The following is an 18,430-nucleotide window of genomic DNA, read 5'->3' as shown; positions in this document are numbered from 1 at the left end:
GCTGTTTATTGCAGGAGTGATCCGTGAAAGTTACCTGAAAGGTCATGATCAGCTGGTGCCGGTCACCCTGTTGGCCATTGCTGTTATTCTTGCTTTTGTCATGGGGGCTGTCTTTTCGGGAATCATAGTGTATTGCATCTGTGACCATCGCCGCAGAGACGTGGCTGTTGCGCAGAGGAAGGAGAAGGAGCTGACCCACTCCCGACGTGGTTCCATGAGCAGCGTTACCAAGCTCAGTGGCCTCTTTGGGGATGCTCAGTCCAAGGAGCCAAAGCCTGAAGCTATCCTCACGCCTCTGATGCATAACGGCAAGCTGGCTACCCCAGGCAGCACTGCCAAGATGCTAATCAAAGCTGACCAGCACCATCTGGACCTGGCCGCTCTGCCAACCCCTGAGTCCACCCCAACCCTGCAACAGAAGAGAAAGCCCAGCCGTGGCAGCAGGGAATGGGAGAGAAACCAGAACCTTATCAATGCCTGCACAAAGGATATACCCCCGATGGCCTCGCCTGTAATCCCAACCGACCTACCGCTTAGGGCTTCTCCTAGCCACATTCCCAGTGTTGTGGTCCTGCCCATAGCCCAGCAAGGCTACCAGCACGAATATGTCGACCAGCCAAAAATGAGCGATGGGGCTCAGATGTCTGTGGAGGACCAGAATGCCACCCTTGAGTACAAAACTATCAAAGACCATCTCAGTAGCAAAAGCCCCAGCCACGGAGTTAACCTGGTGGAAAGTCTTGACAGCATGCCACCAAAAGTACCCCAGCGGGAAGCTTCCCTTGGGCCCCCGAGCGCCTCGCTGTCACAGAGTGGCCTGAGCAAGCGGCTGGAGATGCATTCTTCTGCTTACAACGTGGACTACAAGAGAAGCTACCCTACAAACTCTCTCACAAGAAGTCACCAGACGTCGACCCTCAAAAGAAACAACACTAACTCCTCTAACTCTTCCCACCTTTCCCGCAATCAGAGCTTCAGCCGGGGTGACAACCCACCACCGGCCCCGCAGCGAGTGGACTCCATACAAGTCCATGCTGCTCAGGCGCAGGCTGTGACTGTATCTCGGCAGCCGAGTCTCACCACCTACAACTCACTGACGAGGTCAGGGTTGAAACGTACGCCCTCGCTAAAGCCTGATGTACCTCCCAAACCTTCCTTTGCTCCACTCTCTGCATCCATGAAGCCCAATGATGCATGTACATAATTGGGGGGTGGGGGTAGGGGGGTGGAGGACGGCAATTAAGCAGAGGTTGCGCTTGAAATCCAGTGTTCTACAACTGTTATCACTTGCTCCTCTGAGAAGATGGTTGTTGCAAGCTGAAAATGTGTTGGATTTCTGCTTTCTGGGAAAAGTGGAATATTTTTTTTAAACCCGAGCCATATGACCCATGGTTGAAGGTTTGCAATTGCAGGACTCGCCCCTACAACCCACCAGTTCTTTGCTCAAAAGACTAACCCTCGATCACAAACATTGAGCCAAAAGCACACAGGTGAAAAATGACTATGACATTTCACCCCCCACCCCCAAATGCACAACGCATTCCTGAACTGGGAAAGAGTGCTCTGAAAAGCAAAACAAATAACTACAAAAATGAACAAATTTAAAAAAGAAAAAAAAAAAGAAGGAAAAAAGAATCCACTGATAAAGCTAACTCTGACTTAACAATGGCAGAAGTTTACTATGTGCAAGTACTGTGAAATGATGCCCATCAGTGTTACAGCCATTTGGTTACAGCAGTTAAATGCCATGTTGGGCAAACTATGTCATAGATTTCTGCTACCCTTCTCTTTTAATAAATAACATGTGACTGCTAACGCAAGTAACTCCTCTTATTTATTGTTCAGCTTTCGTTTTTCCTAAAGAAATGACTTCTGCATATCATCCTGTGAGCAGCTCTTCAGAGAAGTACCTTGAAAGTTATACATATTTAACGTGAAACTCATTAACTGGAGTAATTAAAACTCTTTTATTTTTCCAATAAATTCACTGAGTTAGGTAAGTTGGAGCTGGAATTCTGAACTTTGTGCCTGGACTGCCTGATTAGCTGAAAAAAAAGGGGATATCTATTTAAGTCTCTCAGCTAATTAGCTGCTGGGCCTATGACCTAAGACAGCAACAAATACCACAAGTTCATAACTTCTAAAGCAACTGCAAGAGAAACTCTAAAAAGCCGCACATTTGTGCACCATTGCTATCAACATGGCTTTGTCAGTAGCTAATACTTTCTGTGAAGGCACCAGCTTGTGATGTGCCATCTCATTTCACCTTGCATGTGAGACGGCAAACAAAATCCTCAAACAGTGTGAGCTAGTTAATATGCCGGCTGTTACCATGCATAAATTATGGTCTTATCACACGGGTTTTTCGTGGGAATATATCTGTGAATAGCCTGTTTTCTTCCACATGTAAATTTGTGCCTTACACCCTCAGTTGTGTATACTTGTGAGCTGTAGTATGTAAAACCTTTTTCTTTTTCCCCTTTGAGTAATGCAAATATTTATTGATCCTTCCTCCTCCAAGCCCCTTCAAGAACTGAAGTAAAGACATTGAAAGAAGAAAGTGGTGGTTATTGTCATAACCCCATGTCCCTCAAGAAATTAGGCTAGCGTCATACCCTCCACTTCAATTTGACTTTATAGCTGTGCCAAGTCCTCTCTCAAAACCACCTACAAGCAGCAATGCTCCCAAGGCACCATGCTAGGGGTTCTGCCTTTCCCCTCCTCCTGCTCCTCCTTTACCACACATCAGTATGGCGATTGTTCTCACTGGGCAGCAGCGAAGTGACCAACACCCTTGTCCACGGGACTAGTGTGTACCCCGGCTGGGGATGAGTACTGGCGAGAGGGGCCAAGACCTGCAGATAGCCCAGTCACACGTCCTGCAGCATGCAGGGCACATGGAGCTAGGACAGGCAGGCGGGCTCCTGCTGTAGCTACCTGCTGCTCCAGAAGGATGCTGCATATACTTCTTTGGGGAAAAATGTAATTTTTTTTCCTTTGTTTCTTTTGTGTGACTGTGCATGTAGCTAGCGTGGGAGTGTGTGCGCGCACAGGTGTGTGCGTGTGTGTGTGTGTGCGCGCAGGTGTGTAAGTTCCTTTCCAGTCTTTCAGTTTATGCAAAAACTTAGATGTGTTTTTAATCTGTTACAATAACTGTGTCAACATACTGTAGAAAAATGATGGGGATCGCTTCTAAGCTTTTTATATATATATATATATATATCTACTGAACAGTATGTTTGAGTAAGGTGGTTGTTTCTGTTTCAATTTGTTTTTTAAAATTTTATACTTCCATTTGTTTTTCAGGGTTTTGGTTTTGTTTCTGAATGATTGAAAAGACAGATTTTAAGTCCATTAGCTTATAGATGGTATATATAAAGTCTGGATGGTCTAGACCAAAGTGTGTAACAAGGGTGCTTGCATGTTCTTTCACTTCATCATGGCTTCTTTATGAAACAGTTTTGTTCACCCGTAGTGAACTATGCAGACTGGAGTAGATAGATCTGTATCCAAAGCAATGTTGTTGTTTTAATAAAAACAAACAGAAAACCCTTTGAAAACAGTAGGTAGCAAGGTCATCTTTTTTTAAAACAACCAACTCACAACCCTTTTACGAAGCTCCAAACCCCTGGAGCGCTAAATGTGCAGGTCCCCTTGATATTACCCCACAAAGCATTCTCCCAAAATGTAGAGATGAGTCATTATGGCAACAGCTCCTGCAGCAGTCTGCCTTCTTGATGTACACCGCATCAGTTACTGGGCTGACTTTGAAACATGCATTTTGTACTTGGTGGGTCTTCTGTTTTTTGTCCTTTCCCACCCCTGGTTCCCTTCCACCCTCTGTTTCGAGGGGTTCATGAACCTATGTGTGCCTTTGCTTTCCACCCTTGCTATACACTGGTAGATGCAACAAATTCAGACTCTCATTTGTTGTAAAGTTGTAAAGTATTGTGATGTCACCAGTTTCCCTTCATTTCCACATCCCCCTAACATCTGATTCACAACTTAATGTATGTTGAAAAAAAAAATTAAAAAAAAAGGCAAGAAAGAATAAGAGAGAAAGAAGGAGGAGAAAAGGGGAAATAAAAGCTCTTGATTACATATGGTAATAAACCAGACTGTTCTACTTTATTTCTTGTGTCCTGGTCCTTGTGTTCCTGTGATGATTTATCCTTCTCCATAAAAAAAATACAAACAAATGTGATGCTGATCATTTAGATCAGGTTATGGTGAGAAATACATTTGTTACTTTCTGTCTCTTACAGAAGATGAACTTGACTTTAGAGTAAGGTGATGGCAATTAAAAATTGAATCACACATTTGTTCTCCCTCTATTCATATTCTGCATTTTCTTTTTATGAGCTTGTTCATCATCAAATATTTATGGCAGACTTGATAGTTTAAAAGATCAAGGCTGGGATTTAAGCATGCGTGGTCCACCAAAATAGATCATCATACAGATGTGACTTCATCTCCAGGCTTTACATATTAATAACAGAGGAGCCTGTGTTTTCTTTTAGCAGGCATAAATCTATTGTGTTTCATAGGCCTGATTTAGAGGATGTTGCCTGAGACTAATTCTGCAAGGAAATGGTAGTAAACAGATAAAAAACAGAAGAGTATGTGATCTTCCTAGTCAGGGGAGTCATTAAAAAACACCTGCATTCTCCACATTGATTTTGTGTAAATGGGGATCACCTACACACAGCCATTACAGTACAGGTAAACACTTGGTTATGTTCGTTACTGGGCTTAGTGATTTCGTTTTGTGACAGGAGTTCCCTATGACCCTGTAGAAATGAGGTGTCCAGTAATTTACCCTTGCTCAGGTCATACTCAGGCTTTCCTGCCGTGCCAGGGCACCCTGTTCTGAATCTAGAGCCTTACCAATATGTGCTGCTTCCCCATCTCACAACATGGATGGCCCTGACTCAGGCTCTGCTTAAAGTGGTGAAGTATTAGCTTTCCTCCAGGAGTGAGACATGATGGGTTTTTTAAAAAAGGTCACAAAGCCTTGGCACACTTTCCTTGGTGGAAAGCATCAGGCCTCTCTACAGCTGCATCTCCCCGTCTCCACCCTGAAGGACAGCAGGGCTCCGAAGGTGGTGGCCTTGGCATAGCAGCAGCACATCTGCAAGAGTAGAGCATTGCAAACATCATTTTTCAGTGCCTTGCCCACATACATGTCTCTGGTTTGTTATTGGGTGCGAGCTTCCTGGCAGGGTCTCCTGAGTGATGCTAAGGGTCCCCCAGTCTAGGGACCGGGGGTGCTGCATGGTTACACAGTGTTCCACACTGCTACACTTGACTTGCGTGCTCCTAGAGTTGCAGCAAATGGGAAAGCGAAAGTTCTGCAGGTGCTTAAAGACCTGTCCTGCAGCTGGACCTTTTCCAGCTTTGTTTGAAATGCTTCATATAAGCAGCATTTAGGGAAGCTATTCAAAGATTAATACACCTCTATGTTAACATTAATATTAGTATTCTTCTATGAACAACTGTAGGCTGCTGCCTGGAGGACAGGGTGCGAGAATGCCTCTGGTAGCAGCACTGGCTGCCTCCTTTGCAGAGCTCCTTCTGCTGCCAGTGAAAGGACGGTCCATTTAAGTACGGGCATGAAGGAGGAAGGGCGGTAAGGAGGATGCCCAGACCCATGAGCCATATGGGGTCTGCAGCTGCTCTGCTTGTGTGGCCACACACTGCTGCCCAAGGGAAGGTGTGAACCAAGCTCCTTAAAGCAATTTTCCCTCACACCACCTCCCCGAACGTGCACCTCTGCACTGGCACGCACATTGTCTCTTAACAGACTTGTCCTACCATGCTGCTGTGCAGATACGACCAGGAGAGGAGCTGAAGGACACAGTGTGCATCAGACTCCCTGGCCAGACAAGCACAGTGCAGGCACCCACATCAGCACCCCACCAAGCAAAGGTCCCTCCACTGAGCACCCACAGTTCCCTCCTCAAAAGAGGCGATGCCCTTGGCCTCCAGTATGGTGGCTTTTGACAGAGGAGACCTCTGAGCTATCCACTGTCTATTTGAATCATGAGATCTGTCCCCTGCAGGGACTGCTTCTGCCACTCTGCAGAAACTCCCTGGGGTGAACAGGGCAAAGAAGATACCAGGAGAAAGGGGTGCTTTGAGCACTTCAGTCAAGTTAGTGTCACCTTATTCATCATATTAATTGTACTCATGTTGACCTCATTTAGCATGTCATCGAGGAGGCATGGAAGTTGCTTTCCAATCAGCAATAATTTGCATACATATTTTTACACAACATGGAACCCAGCCAAATGACTCAAAAAACCAGGTCTCCATAAATACAGCCTGGTCCACCACCTTGTTCCTCCCCTCTCCCTCCAATAAGCATACCTTTACAAATTACACAGGAGTGTAGTTCCAAAGGTAACTGCAAATCCTGCCCCATTGTAGCTCCTACAGCAAAGAATATTTTGCACCTGAAAGCTCCTCGCATGAAAGAAATGTAGGCAATCAGGAAAAGCATGGGCAGTTCACTGCACCTTACTGCCAGCAGGAAGGCAATACACAGGGCTGATTCGGCATGAAAGGGCATGCCAGAATAAAGTGCCAGAACTGGAAACAACACAGTGGTCGAGCTGACAGCCAGAGTAATTTCTGGGATGGAATTCCAGATCATTCTTGTGTCACAGAGTTAACAGGACTACTCCGTGCTCTCTCACAGGGCTGGACATGGATTCTTGCTCCTTAAAGTTTGCTTATAGAGCTTGTATAAAGCAACGTGGAGGACCTCAAATGGTAGTCTTGTCTACCCCACTGCAATGAGGCAGGATCAAGCAAGCCTAGCCCATTCTTGGTGGCCAGTTGTCTAACCTCTCCTTGTAAACATGTTTTACTTTGGGAAGAAGCAAAAGTCACCCAAGGGATCAATGTCAAGTGTCTCAGAGTGCCTAAAGAAAATAATAGGCTAAGAAAGTGGGTTGGACTGCCTTAGTTAAGGCCAGTTTTCTATTTATCCAATTAAAGTTAATTTCCCAGAAGTATGGCACCTGCTCCAACCAACAAGTGTTAGAGAAACACATTGTGTGTGTAATATTCATATGCTTCCTGCTGATGCGTGTGTCTGCTAATGAGTCTCTAAGTAGTCTTTTTTTACCTTTTTCCCTCTTTTTTTAAAGAGTGGAGATACTTGTCTTGTCAGAGTAAGTACTAAGACCATCATCACATGCCTTGTGTAGGAGAACGATGATGTATTAGACTTCTTTGTATGAATAGAAACAGGTAAATAGTCATCTCTCCCCTGACTTTGTAATTTAAACAGTGTAAGTCAGTAGGGAAAGGCTATAATTGGAGTCAGAGTAAGTGAGGTGAAAATTGCTAGGTGGCAGTGCCATCTGCATCTTGTTTTAATTAGCCAAGTTTATTATCAGAATATAAAACTTTCTGCTATTCAAGTCCTTAGTTTACTTCAACCGTCAGTCCAAAGCAATTGCCACATGTCTAGGTAAGCACAATTACTGATCAGCAAGGGAGAATTATCCTCCCCACTGATCTGGCTAACAGTTGCCATGTCTGGGAGTAGGGACAAAAATATGACTAACCAAGATCATTGTCACATCTGCTTAGTGTTTCATGACAAACTCTATTAAGGCTAACAGCACCACTGTTAATTCAATTAGATTAGTGTTTTCCTTTGCTGGCCATGATGCATTTGGAAGACCAGCAACTGTATGCAGAGTGTGGCTGGCAGTCCGCTGCAAGGAATAATAGCATCATAAATAATATATTAAGACGAAGATGAATCTAGCAGGCTGCAGTCAGAGCACAACAGTCATATAACTGAACCCTGCAATATCACAAGAAGGGGAGGAAAAAAGTAGCTATGACAGGAAATTATAACAACTATAAATGACAGGGACTACAGAAGGGAACAAAACTCATTAGGTCAGCTCTTTAAGCAAAGTGCAGGGGAAGCACAGGCCAACCTGCCAGCAGCAGTACAGGCACTGCATGCCCTCACATTCATCCTCCTTAAGATGAAACAGCAGATGTCTAGTGCTGGATTTAAAGGAAGATGATAAATAACGTAAGGTAACTGGCAAGGAGCTTGCTGGAAGCCCAGATCTTTCTCTGACCTGCAAGCTCTGCCCTAGTATTCAGCCCCATGGAGGACTTACCCGCCACGTGCAGCCAGGACTGGGGTGGCTGTACCCCCCAGGGCAGTGAGGCTGCCGGGCCAGGCTGCCACCCAGGTGGGGCAGAGCTGCCACCCTTGAGAAACTGCCCTGGTTTGGGGAAGCACCTTGCACAGATGGAGGGCTCAGCCCATGGGAGTGAAGGGCACAGATGATGCAAGGCTGATGAGTCCTTTGTATCTGGCCTGGCAGGTGGCACCAGCGTGTGGGCACAGCCATGTGACAGCTAGCACCAGGGTGTAAGAGCCATGCTTGCGGAAATCCTGTTTCAGCCTCTTCTGTGGTCAAAGGGAAAAAAAACAAAATGCACCTTTGCCTCAGCCAACATGCTACTAAAAAGGAGCTGATAAGTGCTTCCAAAAACAATTTCTGCCCTTTTCTTTTTTAAATTGACTCCATGTTGGAAAAGAAAAGAGAGGAAGAAAAAAGAGAAAGAAAAAAAATTTAAAAAGGGAAAAAAATAAAGGAAACAAGACCTTTATTTCTCTGACTTTTAAAAATTATGGTATAATCTTGCCAATTCTCAACAAATACACTGTTAAGTATTCAGACTGCTGATGGAGGTATTGCCTGTGATGGTGCAGCAAACTGCAGACTGAGCTTTTTTTAATGCTGCATAAATTGCCTGTGAAGCAACCTTTTATGAGATATGGTGGTTGAAACAGTTTTGCAAAGAGGAGACAAAGAGTTCCTTTTACACTAAAATGGTTTCCTTGGAAACACTGCAAAATGTAATGTAATATCTCTTTGCGGAAGTTCAAGGACTTGTGTATGCTAGCATGTGCTTCTCCTGACCCTTTTTTTTTTTTTTTTTTTTAACTGTGGTGTATGGTATTGCTGGCCAGTTTTACCTTTCGACAGTACCACAAGAACAGAACAACCCCGCACCACAGCAACCCACAACCTGAAGGACATTTCTCTCTTTGATAATCAAATGTCTTCTGTAAGCAGAAAAGAAAAAAATTGATTGAAACCAAGTCCTTTCATCTATAGCACCATGGTTTCAGAATAAGGAAAAAACAATGACTGAAAATTGTGAGCTAAATTTCAGGTTTCAGACAGTTCTTGTGCCTGACCCAGTGTATTTTCTTGTCTGTATGGAGCCTACACTACACAACATAAATTGATGGGAGTAAAGCAGAAACCAATAGCCCGCAATGCTAATCAGAGATCTGGACACGTGTTACAGAAAGACCAGAAACATGTCCAGATCTTCCTTTTACTTAAAGCCTAACAATCTGCCCACCTGAGAGAAGGACTTTGCCCCTCCCTATGTGCAAGCAGTGTGACCCCAGAAACACAAACTTTCTAACTGGAACAGCTCAGCTGTTCATCCAAACAAGAGATAACCATGTCTGAATTTACCCAGCTGTGTGCCTCTTTCATTAATTGTACTGCTCTCACAGATAATAGTGACATAGCATTAGGTGCACTTCCTATGCATGTTAAAAGGCTGCAGAAATACTGGTGCATAAAACCCTTTCCCCCAGCCCCGACTGTTCTCAGGACCTCGATATGGTGAAGTCCTTAGGCAGACAATACATGACCCCTGTGCAGTGCTGCTCACACATCCTTCATCCTCTAGCTGTGACCTGGGCACCCAGACCCATGCAGGTCTGCCCAGCACTATATCCAGTTGAAAAAGCATGCTGGCCCAACTGCAGAAGTACTGTGACAGTACACACAAGGCCACAAAGCCAGAGCAACAGGGCCCAAGCCTCAGCATAGCTAGCAGTGAGGGCACACCTAATTTCTTGCAAGATACAAGAAGTTGCTTTGCAATAGACTACCACTGGATAAAAGATTTGAACAGGGCTGGGGATAGGAACTGGGTTTTAGGACTCCCTTCACCTGTTTTGGAAATAGGGCTATCCAGTATTTCAGAAATAATAGCATTTAGTTTAAGCAGAGCATCATTCATAGGTGACAGAGCAGCACTGGCTGTCCCAGGCAGCCTCAGCCAGTGAACCTCCCCAAGTCAACTGGACTGTGTTTCAGAAGCACACACCTCATGTACCGATCCCTTGTGCTGCCTTCCCATCCCAACTGCTAGATGTTACCACCTTGTTGCCGTGGATGGTCCTTCGTGCCTCAAGCAGAGCCTGTGACAGTGGCAAGCTGGAGCATGCATGGTGATGTGTCCAGATCTGCTCCTGGGGAAGGTCCCTGGAGTATTTCTGTGCTGCAGGTAACTGACAGACAGGTGGGGAGCAGAGGGGAAATCACAGAAGAAAGTCCTGAGGTGTTAGCTCACCTTTACAAGCACAGCATGGCCCAAGCAGCAGGTGGATTAAGGGCTGGTGTTTACTGTCAGTGCAGAGATGTGAACTTTGGGGAACGGCTGAATTTAGCAGGGTGATCAGTGGGTAAGGGAGAGAGCAGCCCTTGGATCCAGATGTGTATCCTGGAAGAGCTGGAGCGCATTTCTCTGGCAACACAGCTGCTGACCCAGGGAAACACTTAACTTTAAGCATGATTTCACCCAGTGAGCTTGCATGTTAAAACTGGGCCCAAACCACCACTTTTCTGAGCAGGGCAGCTCCTGAAGAAAGCATGCTAACCACATTAAGAACGATCTTCTTCCAAACCAACCCAGAGGAGACACCCATATGCATTGCTCCCTCCATGAGAACAACCACCCTTCAAGCCAGGAAATCTCATGGAGTTACCCGACAGAGCTGAATGGGCGTAAAGCAGTACTGTGCCAATGAAGGTAAATTGCAGACTCAGGATTTCCTTCTACTGTCCTTGCTCATGTCCCACTAACTCTGTGTGGACATACCAGTTACGATGTGCAGTACTCACCATCTCTCCTCAGGGGCATGTCAGAAACACCAGCTAGGCTATTGCACCCTGTAACACTGTTTTTGTACACCCTCTGCTGTACTGGCTCTGTTATACTAATAAGACTAAAAAGCATTTAAATGAGATTTCATCTTTAAGATCAGCAGGTAATCGAGCCCACAGAGATGTGCTATGTTTATATAAACACTTTCTGAGTAGAAATGCATCTCACTTCCCTACTGTCCTAAACTGTTTATTCTGGATTTGCAGTTACTGAAGATTTAAATAATTCACATCTACATCCAATCAGCTCTCCTTTAGTGTAACTTGTGTGTTTAAGTATCTCCTAACTGCAGTACATCTGCATTTAGAGATTAAAAACCCTATACAGGCAAACACATTTACTGATATGAGTAAGTCATACTAAATATTAGTCAATGCAGGGAAACCTGCTTTTCAGGCAGGGACTTTCTGAGATGGAGAAGTCATGAGTTAGCCTGAGATGCTGGGGCTTTGGTTCTGTCTCCCCGTGTAACCAGCTCACCATACAGTTTATTTAGACTATCCAGAAGCTAGTCTCACCCATTATCACAGATGATACAAGATCTTCTTGTGATGCTGGAACACAGAATATGAAGTGCATTAGGCTAACTGGCAGAAACCTAAGTAGTCTCCAGAATATTTGCTTTTAAATGAACATGTCATTTTGTAGAATAAATGCACCTTGGTAGGTTTTTTGTTCATCTTAATTTGTCAATGAAAGTAAGAAAAACAAGTGTACCTGAAGATCAAGCTACTGGGTGTTACAATGCAGGGAAGGACTTGACTCATAATTAGAGTTGGCCTAAAAGCAATAAAAAACAATATATCATATTTGGATTCTGTGACTATATCATATAAGCAAAAGGATAAACTCCTCCCAATCTAGATAAAGATGTGTGTGGCCTTTCTTCATTGCTGTAAAAGTGGAAATGAAAAGCTGCCCCATTAACACCGATCACTCAGGCAGTGCTCTAGTGCAATGCCTTTCCTGAGTTCTACGCATTGCCAATACTGCAGTCATGACCCACAGGATTTGGCACGTCTGTGGGACCTTCAGCCCATGAGACAGGGAAGGCCTGAGAACCACCGCTGCTCCTGTGGCTTCAGTGCTGTAGGGAGGGGGATGGCTGTGGGTGCAAGGATCAGCCACTGGCAAGGATGCTCACAGTCCTCTGCGGTGGTTGCACAAAAGTGGCTTTTACTCCCTTCCGTCCTGGAAGGCTGTGGGCATCCACAGGTGCTTTCAACACTATTTGGAGAATGCAGGGAATGTTCATCTATTTCAAAAAGGGTTTGAGTCAGGCTGTTCCTTTTTAAATCCTCTTTTGCTCTCTCCTTTCCCTCTCATCTTGCTACCTGCCCAACTGGCACTACTCTGATGCCAGAGAACAGGCTGGCTGACCCATTTTATGTGAAGGAAAAGTAAGAACTGAAGCCATTTTGTCCCAGGCTGCCTGCAAACCACCAGCAGGGACAAGGGACAGTCACAAGGTCCTAGATAGCTGTTATATATGTGCTCCTCTGAATTGCCCAGTTTAACCGGCAAGTTTGAGGAAAGGCACAGCTCCAGAGCCTGCAGATTCAGGTGGCAGAAACAAAGGGGGGGAAAAAGGGGGCCTGAAAGGAAAAGTATTCTCTTTTGTCAAGAATTTCCAAATAGGGCAGGCACATGCGTATTCCTGTTTCAAGCCAAAGGAGCCAGGAACAAAAATGTCTCTTCCCACAGTGTGAAAGAAAATCAAAAAGGCAAGTTGCTGTTATGAAAGCAGGGAAGAAAAACAGCATTCTGCCCTGGGGGGCAAGAACTGTGGGTCACTCCAAGGGGGGGTATCTGCAGAGCACCTCATTGCCTTGCCAGGGGAGGTGTGTTTCCATCTGTGGGTGATGGGCTGGGCACCAGCCAAACCACCAGCTCACACCAGCCCCCATGTGCCCCGTGGCTCCTGCCTTGCCCTTGGCACTGCCTGGACGCTCACAGCACAGCCAGCTGCCAAGGGATGGGCAGGTAAAGGAGATGCCTCCAGCATCATGGGATTTCTGCTGTCAGAAACCATCCAACAGCAGTTTGACCATGAAACTTGAACTTTACCAATATATATACACATACACATAATTTATATTATAATATACATATACATTTATCTACATAAATCACATATAATATATAATATATTGCATTTATATTACATGTCTTTCATGTACATTAAAAACAATACTCAACTTGATAGCATACAACAATAAACTGCTTTTATTCCTTTCTTGGTATAGCAACTTGCTTGTAGCAGGGGTAATTTATGAAGGCTATTTTTCAAGAGCTGATGATCAACAATTCTTTCCCCCTCCTCTCCTGATCCCTTCAAAACTGAGGTTTGTTAGCTCTAGAAAATCTGGCAGAAAGTAGCCCTTTGCAACTTTTTTGGCTCCACATGGCTTTACCAGGAAAGCAAAGGGCTGCTTGTGTGCGGGGCAGCAGGGACCCGCCCCAGCGCTGCAGCCTGAGGGTGGCAGGTGCATGGAGGGGGTTCCCTCCCCAAGGAGCAGCATTGCTGCTGGGGCAAGGCACAGCAGGGTGCCCAGGGGTCTCAGAGACCTCACCTCTCCCACAGAAAGGAAGTGTATAAGTCACAGCCACAGAAGGAAGCAGTGTTGGGGAACAGGGCGCAGCAGCAGCCTTTTCTATGAGGACGGTAGGAGTAGATGGGGCTGATCAAACTGCTTGCTTCCCACAAAAGAAATAACCTTATGAGGCTAGAATTTAAGTAATTTAACAGAGATGGTGTGGTCTTACTCGTGCAGCTAATTAAAGGTTGCCTCACGTAAACGAAAAAGAAAAAACAGCATAACATTTACAGCAATAAAAATGATGAGTGATTTGTTTCCAAATTGTGCCAAAGACAAAAATCCCACAAAGCCAGCAAAGTTTTTTCCCCTTCTCCGGAGAATGAGGACTGCAGGCAGCCAGCTGCCTCCTGCCCAGGGGGCTGGTGCTGGCCAGGAGCAATTAAACACTGGATTATAATTGGGCTTTGGTGAGTTACCTCTCTAATCAGTCATCAGCTGTACTGCTGCTGTCAAATAGCTTGGATGGTCTTCACTTAGCCTTTCTCTTTGTTTATTTATGGAGGTTTTGTATGGGTTTATTTTTACTTTAAGTGGAAGTTAGTGCCAGAATGAAAGGGCTACCTACCATGCACAGCAATTTCAGCTGCTGTCCCTTTCCCAGGGCTGTTCTGTGTTCCCAGCTAGAGAGGGCTGGGAAGGTCCTGCAGATGAAGTGCCAGCCGGCTGTCTGCATGACTGGCATGATGCACATAGCAGTGCCTTTCTTTTCCTTCTCTCCTTGCTGCTCCGTGTGGTGGTGAGCTTTGTGCCTCAGTGCTGGGGCAGTGGACTCCTCCTGCTATCCCTGCTATCCCTGACTGGCAGGTCTGCCAAGGAGGCCTGGAAGATCTTCAGTCCCAGCAACTTGGAGCTGGACCACATCCTTTTCCTCCTTCCTCTCATCTCAGGATGTTTTTGGTCCCCACTGTGACCCTGGCTGTGCCAGAGAGGAAGCACTGGAGGGTTGTAACACCACCATACAGGCTGGGCAAGCTCTGCTAGGCAGCAGTGTGAGCTGGTAGAGATAAGCCCAGGTCCCTGGACCATATCATGAAGTCATGATTTTTTAATGTATATTTGTGCATGTTACAGAATCCAGATGTATTCACAGGTTCATAGAACAACTGAGGCTGGCAGGCATCTCCAGAGGCCAATCTCATCCAATCCCCCTGCTCAAGCAATGTCAGATAGAGGAGGCTGCCCAGGAGCATGTCCACTTGGGTTTCAAGTATCTCCACAGATGGAGACACCACAGCTTGTCTTGGCAATCTGTTCCAGCATTAGATCACCTCCACAGCAATAAAAGGGTTCCTGTATTTCAGTGTGTGCCCATTGCCACTTGTCCTGTCCCTGCATACCACTGAGAAGAGCCTGGATCCCTCCCATCAGGAATTTGTATATTTATACATATTTTTTTAATACCCTATGTTTAATAGAAAAATAAAAGAGGGCTTCTGTAACTGAAGCAAAAAATGATCCAAATAATACATAAAGGAAGAGAGAGGAAAACTTCCAGGAAAGCAAAGTGAAATGCAAAGCTACATGGTAAAATACAGTTAGCTTTTCTGTCTGCATATGAGATCATCAAGAAGATTTGTTGTCAGATGCTAACAAACTTCCTCAGGCCATATATTTACGTACCTCCTAAAGTGTGTGTTTCAGAGTGAAAAGGATTTTCACTGGGCTAACACCACCCTAATCCCTCACTACTTTTCAAAAGCTTGCACTATTGCAAAGCATGTCTGAAACTTCAAAGTGAGAAGGAATTAGAGGTGTTCAGATGGGGCACAGAGAAGCCACCTCATCATGGCTGCACAAACTATTGCTTTTGGTACGTGGCAGCATTGCTTTGAAGCACCCACCTAGCTGAGGCCGCTGCGTTCCTGCTGGACAAATCCTGGTGATACTACGAACAGTAGCAAACAGCTTCTTGCAGTGGAAAATGTTGGGCAGCCTTATGTACAAGTAAATATTCACCCACATCCTACAATGTCCATTAATGCAGGTAATATTACTGCAATTAAAAACCTTGCATTTTTGAAGAGACCACAGTTAATCCGTCTGTTTAGAATAGCTTATCAGAATAACATCTCAGATGCCACTGTGTGGTAAGCACTGACGAATAACAGTGTTTTTAATGGCAAGTACTGCATGTAGCATTCTCACTCGAAGACCTTTGTGCATTAAGGAATTGTCATTCTGAATACTTCCATTTAACTTCTGCATTTTCATTTAATTCTGTGTGTGGTAGAAGTATGCACAAGCCACAGTCAGGTGTTTTTATTACCCTCCACTTAGGGTAAAGGATTACAGTAAAACAGTCTCAAAATCTCACTGAAGGCCATTTGGAAATTTTTAGACCTTTTCTGAAATCACCTCCATAGCTACATTCACCACATTGACACTTGATGAACTGCTGTTGAACTTGCCATCAGTCAAAGGACATTTTTATAGGATACAGCAGCACCAAGTGAATGAGACCAGTTGCTCTGGGCAGTGCATGATGCAGGGTGGTAACATGCACTGAGCCTCAGCCTTCCTTCCTTTGCATTGCTTTACATCTTATTAAAGCCTAAACTCCTGTCTGTAAAGTTGAAAAACCTGTTGGAAATTGTGGGTTCAAAACCTGAAATACTTGCCCATATATACTTGAGATGACATAGAGAACTAATGCAATCCTTAAAATAAACAAAGACTCCAGGGGACAATGAGTTTACAGTGGCTCTCTGATTTTCATGTCTGTCCATTACCTGTTTTGCATTTGGGGGAGAAAGACTTTACAGACAATATCTTATTTATTGGTAACATATAAAAGAAAATATTTGCAGATAACCCTAATCGCAGAGACAGAGGTTTCACATCACTACTTTCTGCTGGCAGGCTACCAAGGAGGAGGGCAAGCATCCACCATCTGTAGGAAGCCTTACAAGCACCATTGGATAATGAATGCCAATCAAGAAGTTATTTTTGGTAAAGTATGAAATAATTCTTCTGCCTAAAGCTATGAATTTGCTCAAAAAGTTTACCAGGAAGAGATGGAAGCAAAGATTTCTGCTTTTATGTACCATTTTTTCTTACAGAATCCCTTTTTTGTTTATAGATAAAACAATTCATCTTGCTAGGAATGCATTTTCTTCCTGTTTATGGACATGCAAAATGGCCTTATTATAATAAGACATTATTATGTTTGTATCACTTATTGACTTCTCTGAAGTCTTTTAAGAACCAGGGATGAAAGGTGCTGTGCAAGTGCCAAGTACATCATAAATTATTAAATGTTTCTTCAAAATCTTCTTGCTTGGTCTTCATTTCATCTACTGATACCAGACTTCAGAGTGAGATACACAAAGGGGCTTTATGAAACTCTCCCCTCCTTGCTATTGTGCCTGTTCTGTCCAGAACAAGGCAATCAGAATAAGCCAGAATATAGGCCATTTTCTGCAAGGCACAGCAGAGACACTTCCCAGGCGACCTGAAGCCACCTGTACCTGAGAAACTTCACAGGCCTCAATTCTCTAAAAATAATAAATAAATAAATAAATAAAATAAATCATAAAAAAATGAGAGAAAGAGAGAAAGAGAAAGAAATGTGTATACTCATTATTTAGAGTTACACCATTTGAGTCTGTATCTTTCAGAGCACCCCATAAGGAAGGGATCTTGAAGGCAGCAAGGTGAAAAGCAAGTAGCAGCCCTGTACAGCCCTGCTGTACCGCTGTGAACAGCCGTGTCTGGGTAATGCAAATTATGCAGCCGCTGCTGGGCATTTAAAATGTATATGAACAAGCTGTCAATCCAAGATCTAAAACTTATTCAGTTATTCAAACTAATTCAATTCCATCACCCAGCTCTGACACCCCCAACACTTGCTTCAGGCCATTTTAATGGGAAGTGATATGTAAGTGCAAACACCTGGGAGGCAGGCGGTAGGGGGATTTTTCTGATACAACAGTCATCACTGTGGTTGTTAACAGCACTGGCATTTATGTGGTCCTAATTACGCTGTAAGCATAAGACAGGCAAGGAAGGTGCACATTCCTCTTCCTGCACTTCTCTTACACCGTCCGCAGGCTCCTGCCACCCCTGTGCGTGTCCCCCTGCTTGTACGTGCCCCCACAGCCCCACAGTCTCCACTGCCTTGCTCACCCTGCCCACAGACACAGGCAACACACTTCACATCTTGAATGTCCCTGGTAGGGCTTACATCAGTATTGTTCAAGCTTTCAGCATTTCTTAGGTCAGACCAAGATACCAAAGAGTAGCCTGGAGGAAAACGATTGTTTGTGGGAAAATGTTAGAAGCGTTGAACTTTCCCCTCTGTTAGTTAGCCTTCATTTAACCACAGCACAGACCATTGTGACTGTTAGCAGACCTGATATGGCCACTCACCCTGCTTACATCACATTACCTTTGTGGTAGAGCAGTAAAAGTACTGAAAAGAGGTCTTGCCTTGAGACCAGGTTCTGATTTATGCTGAAGTTCCCATCTGCAGACGTTGTCCTCCAGGTTTTTCAAACACCAGTAAAGTCTAGACATGGACGTTCCAGTTTCAATGCAATATTGCATTAATTGTGCATGAAGGTAAATGACAAACTGGCTCTCTGGTAGATCCTAAATTATGGTTACTAATGGATCTGGATCCAGCAGTGTTCTCATAGGACTAAGACTTGTGCCAACATTATTTAAATTGTTTTTAATCAATATTCCAAAAGATGATACAGAATCTCCGACAGCGGTGTCTGCAGATGCTGTATTGGTGCCCAGCACTGAGCAGAGAGCAGGAATGGATTGTGGCTGCTCGCTGAGCTGCACTGAATGCCACATTTCAACAA

The 18,430-nt window shown here is 44.6% G+C and overlaps 1 protein-coding gene across 7 annotated transcripts in view; it reads left to right on the top strand.

Annotated features, from left to right (window-relative positions):
- The window catches only part of SEMA6A (semaphorin 6A), a 126,378-nt gene extending 109,580 nt beyond the window's left edge, over positions 1-16,798 (top strand). For 6 of the 7 annotated variants that reach the window (XM_005234938.3, XM_027783144.2, XM_055790940.1 and 3 more), the window contains one exon: positions 15-4,131. In XM_005234938.3, the coding sequence (XP_005234995.1) occupies positions 15-1,204 (1,190 nt within the window). In that variant the 3' untranslated portion in view covers positions 1,205-4,131. Of the gene's footprint in view, positions 1-14; positions 4,132-16,478 lie in introns of those variants that run through there. The other variant, XM_055790942.1, reaches the window with a different exon arrangement.
- Positions 16,799-18,430: the final 1,632 nt, after the last annotated feature.

This window comes from Falco peregrinus, chromosome Z, assembly GCF_023634155.1.
Source record: "Falco peregrinus isolate bFalPer1 chromosome Z, bFalPer1.pri, whole genome shotgun sequence".
Classification (NCBI taxonomy): Eukaryota; Metazoa; Chordata; class Aves; order Falconiformes; family Falconidae; genus Falco; species Falco peregrinus.
The sequence above is the reverse complement of the archived record's forward strand: the minus strand, read 5'-3'. Positions and strand labels throughout refer to the sequence as shown.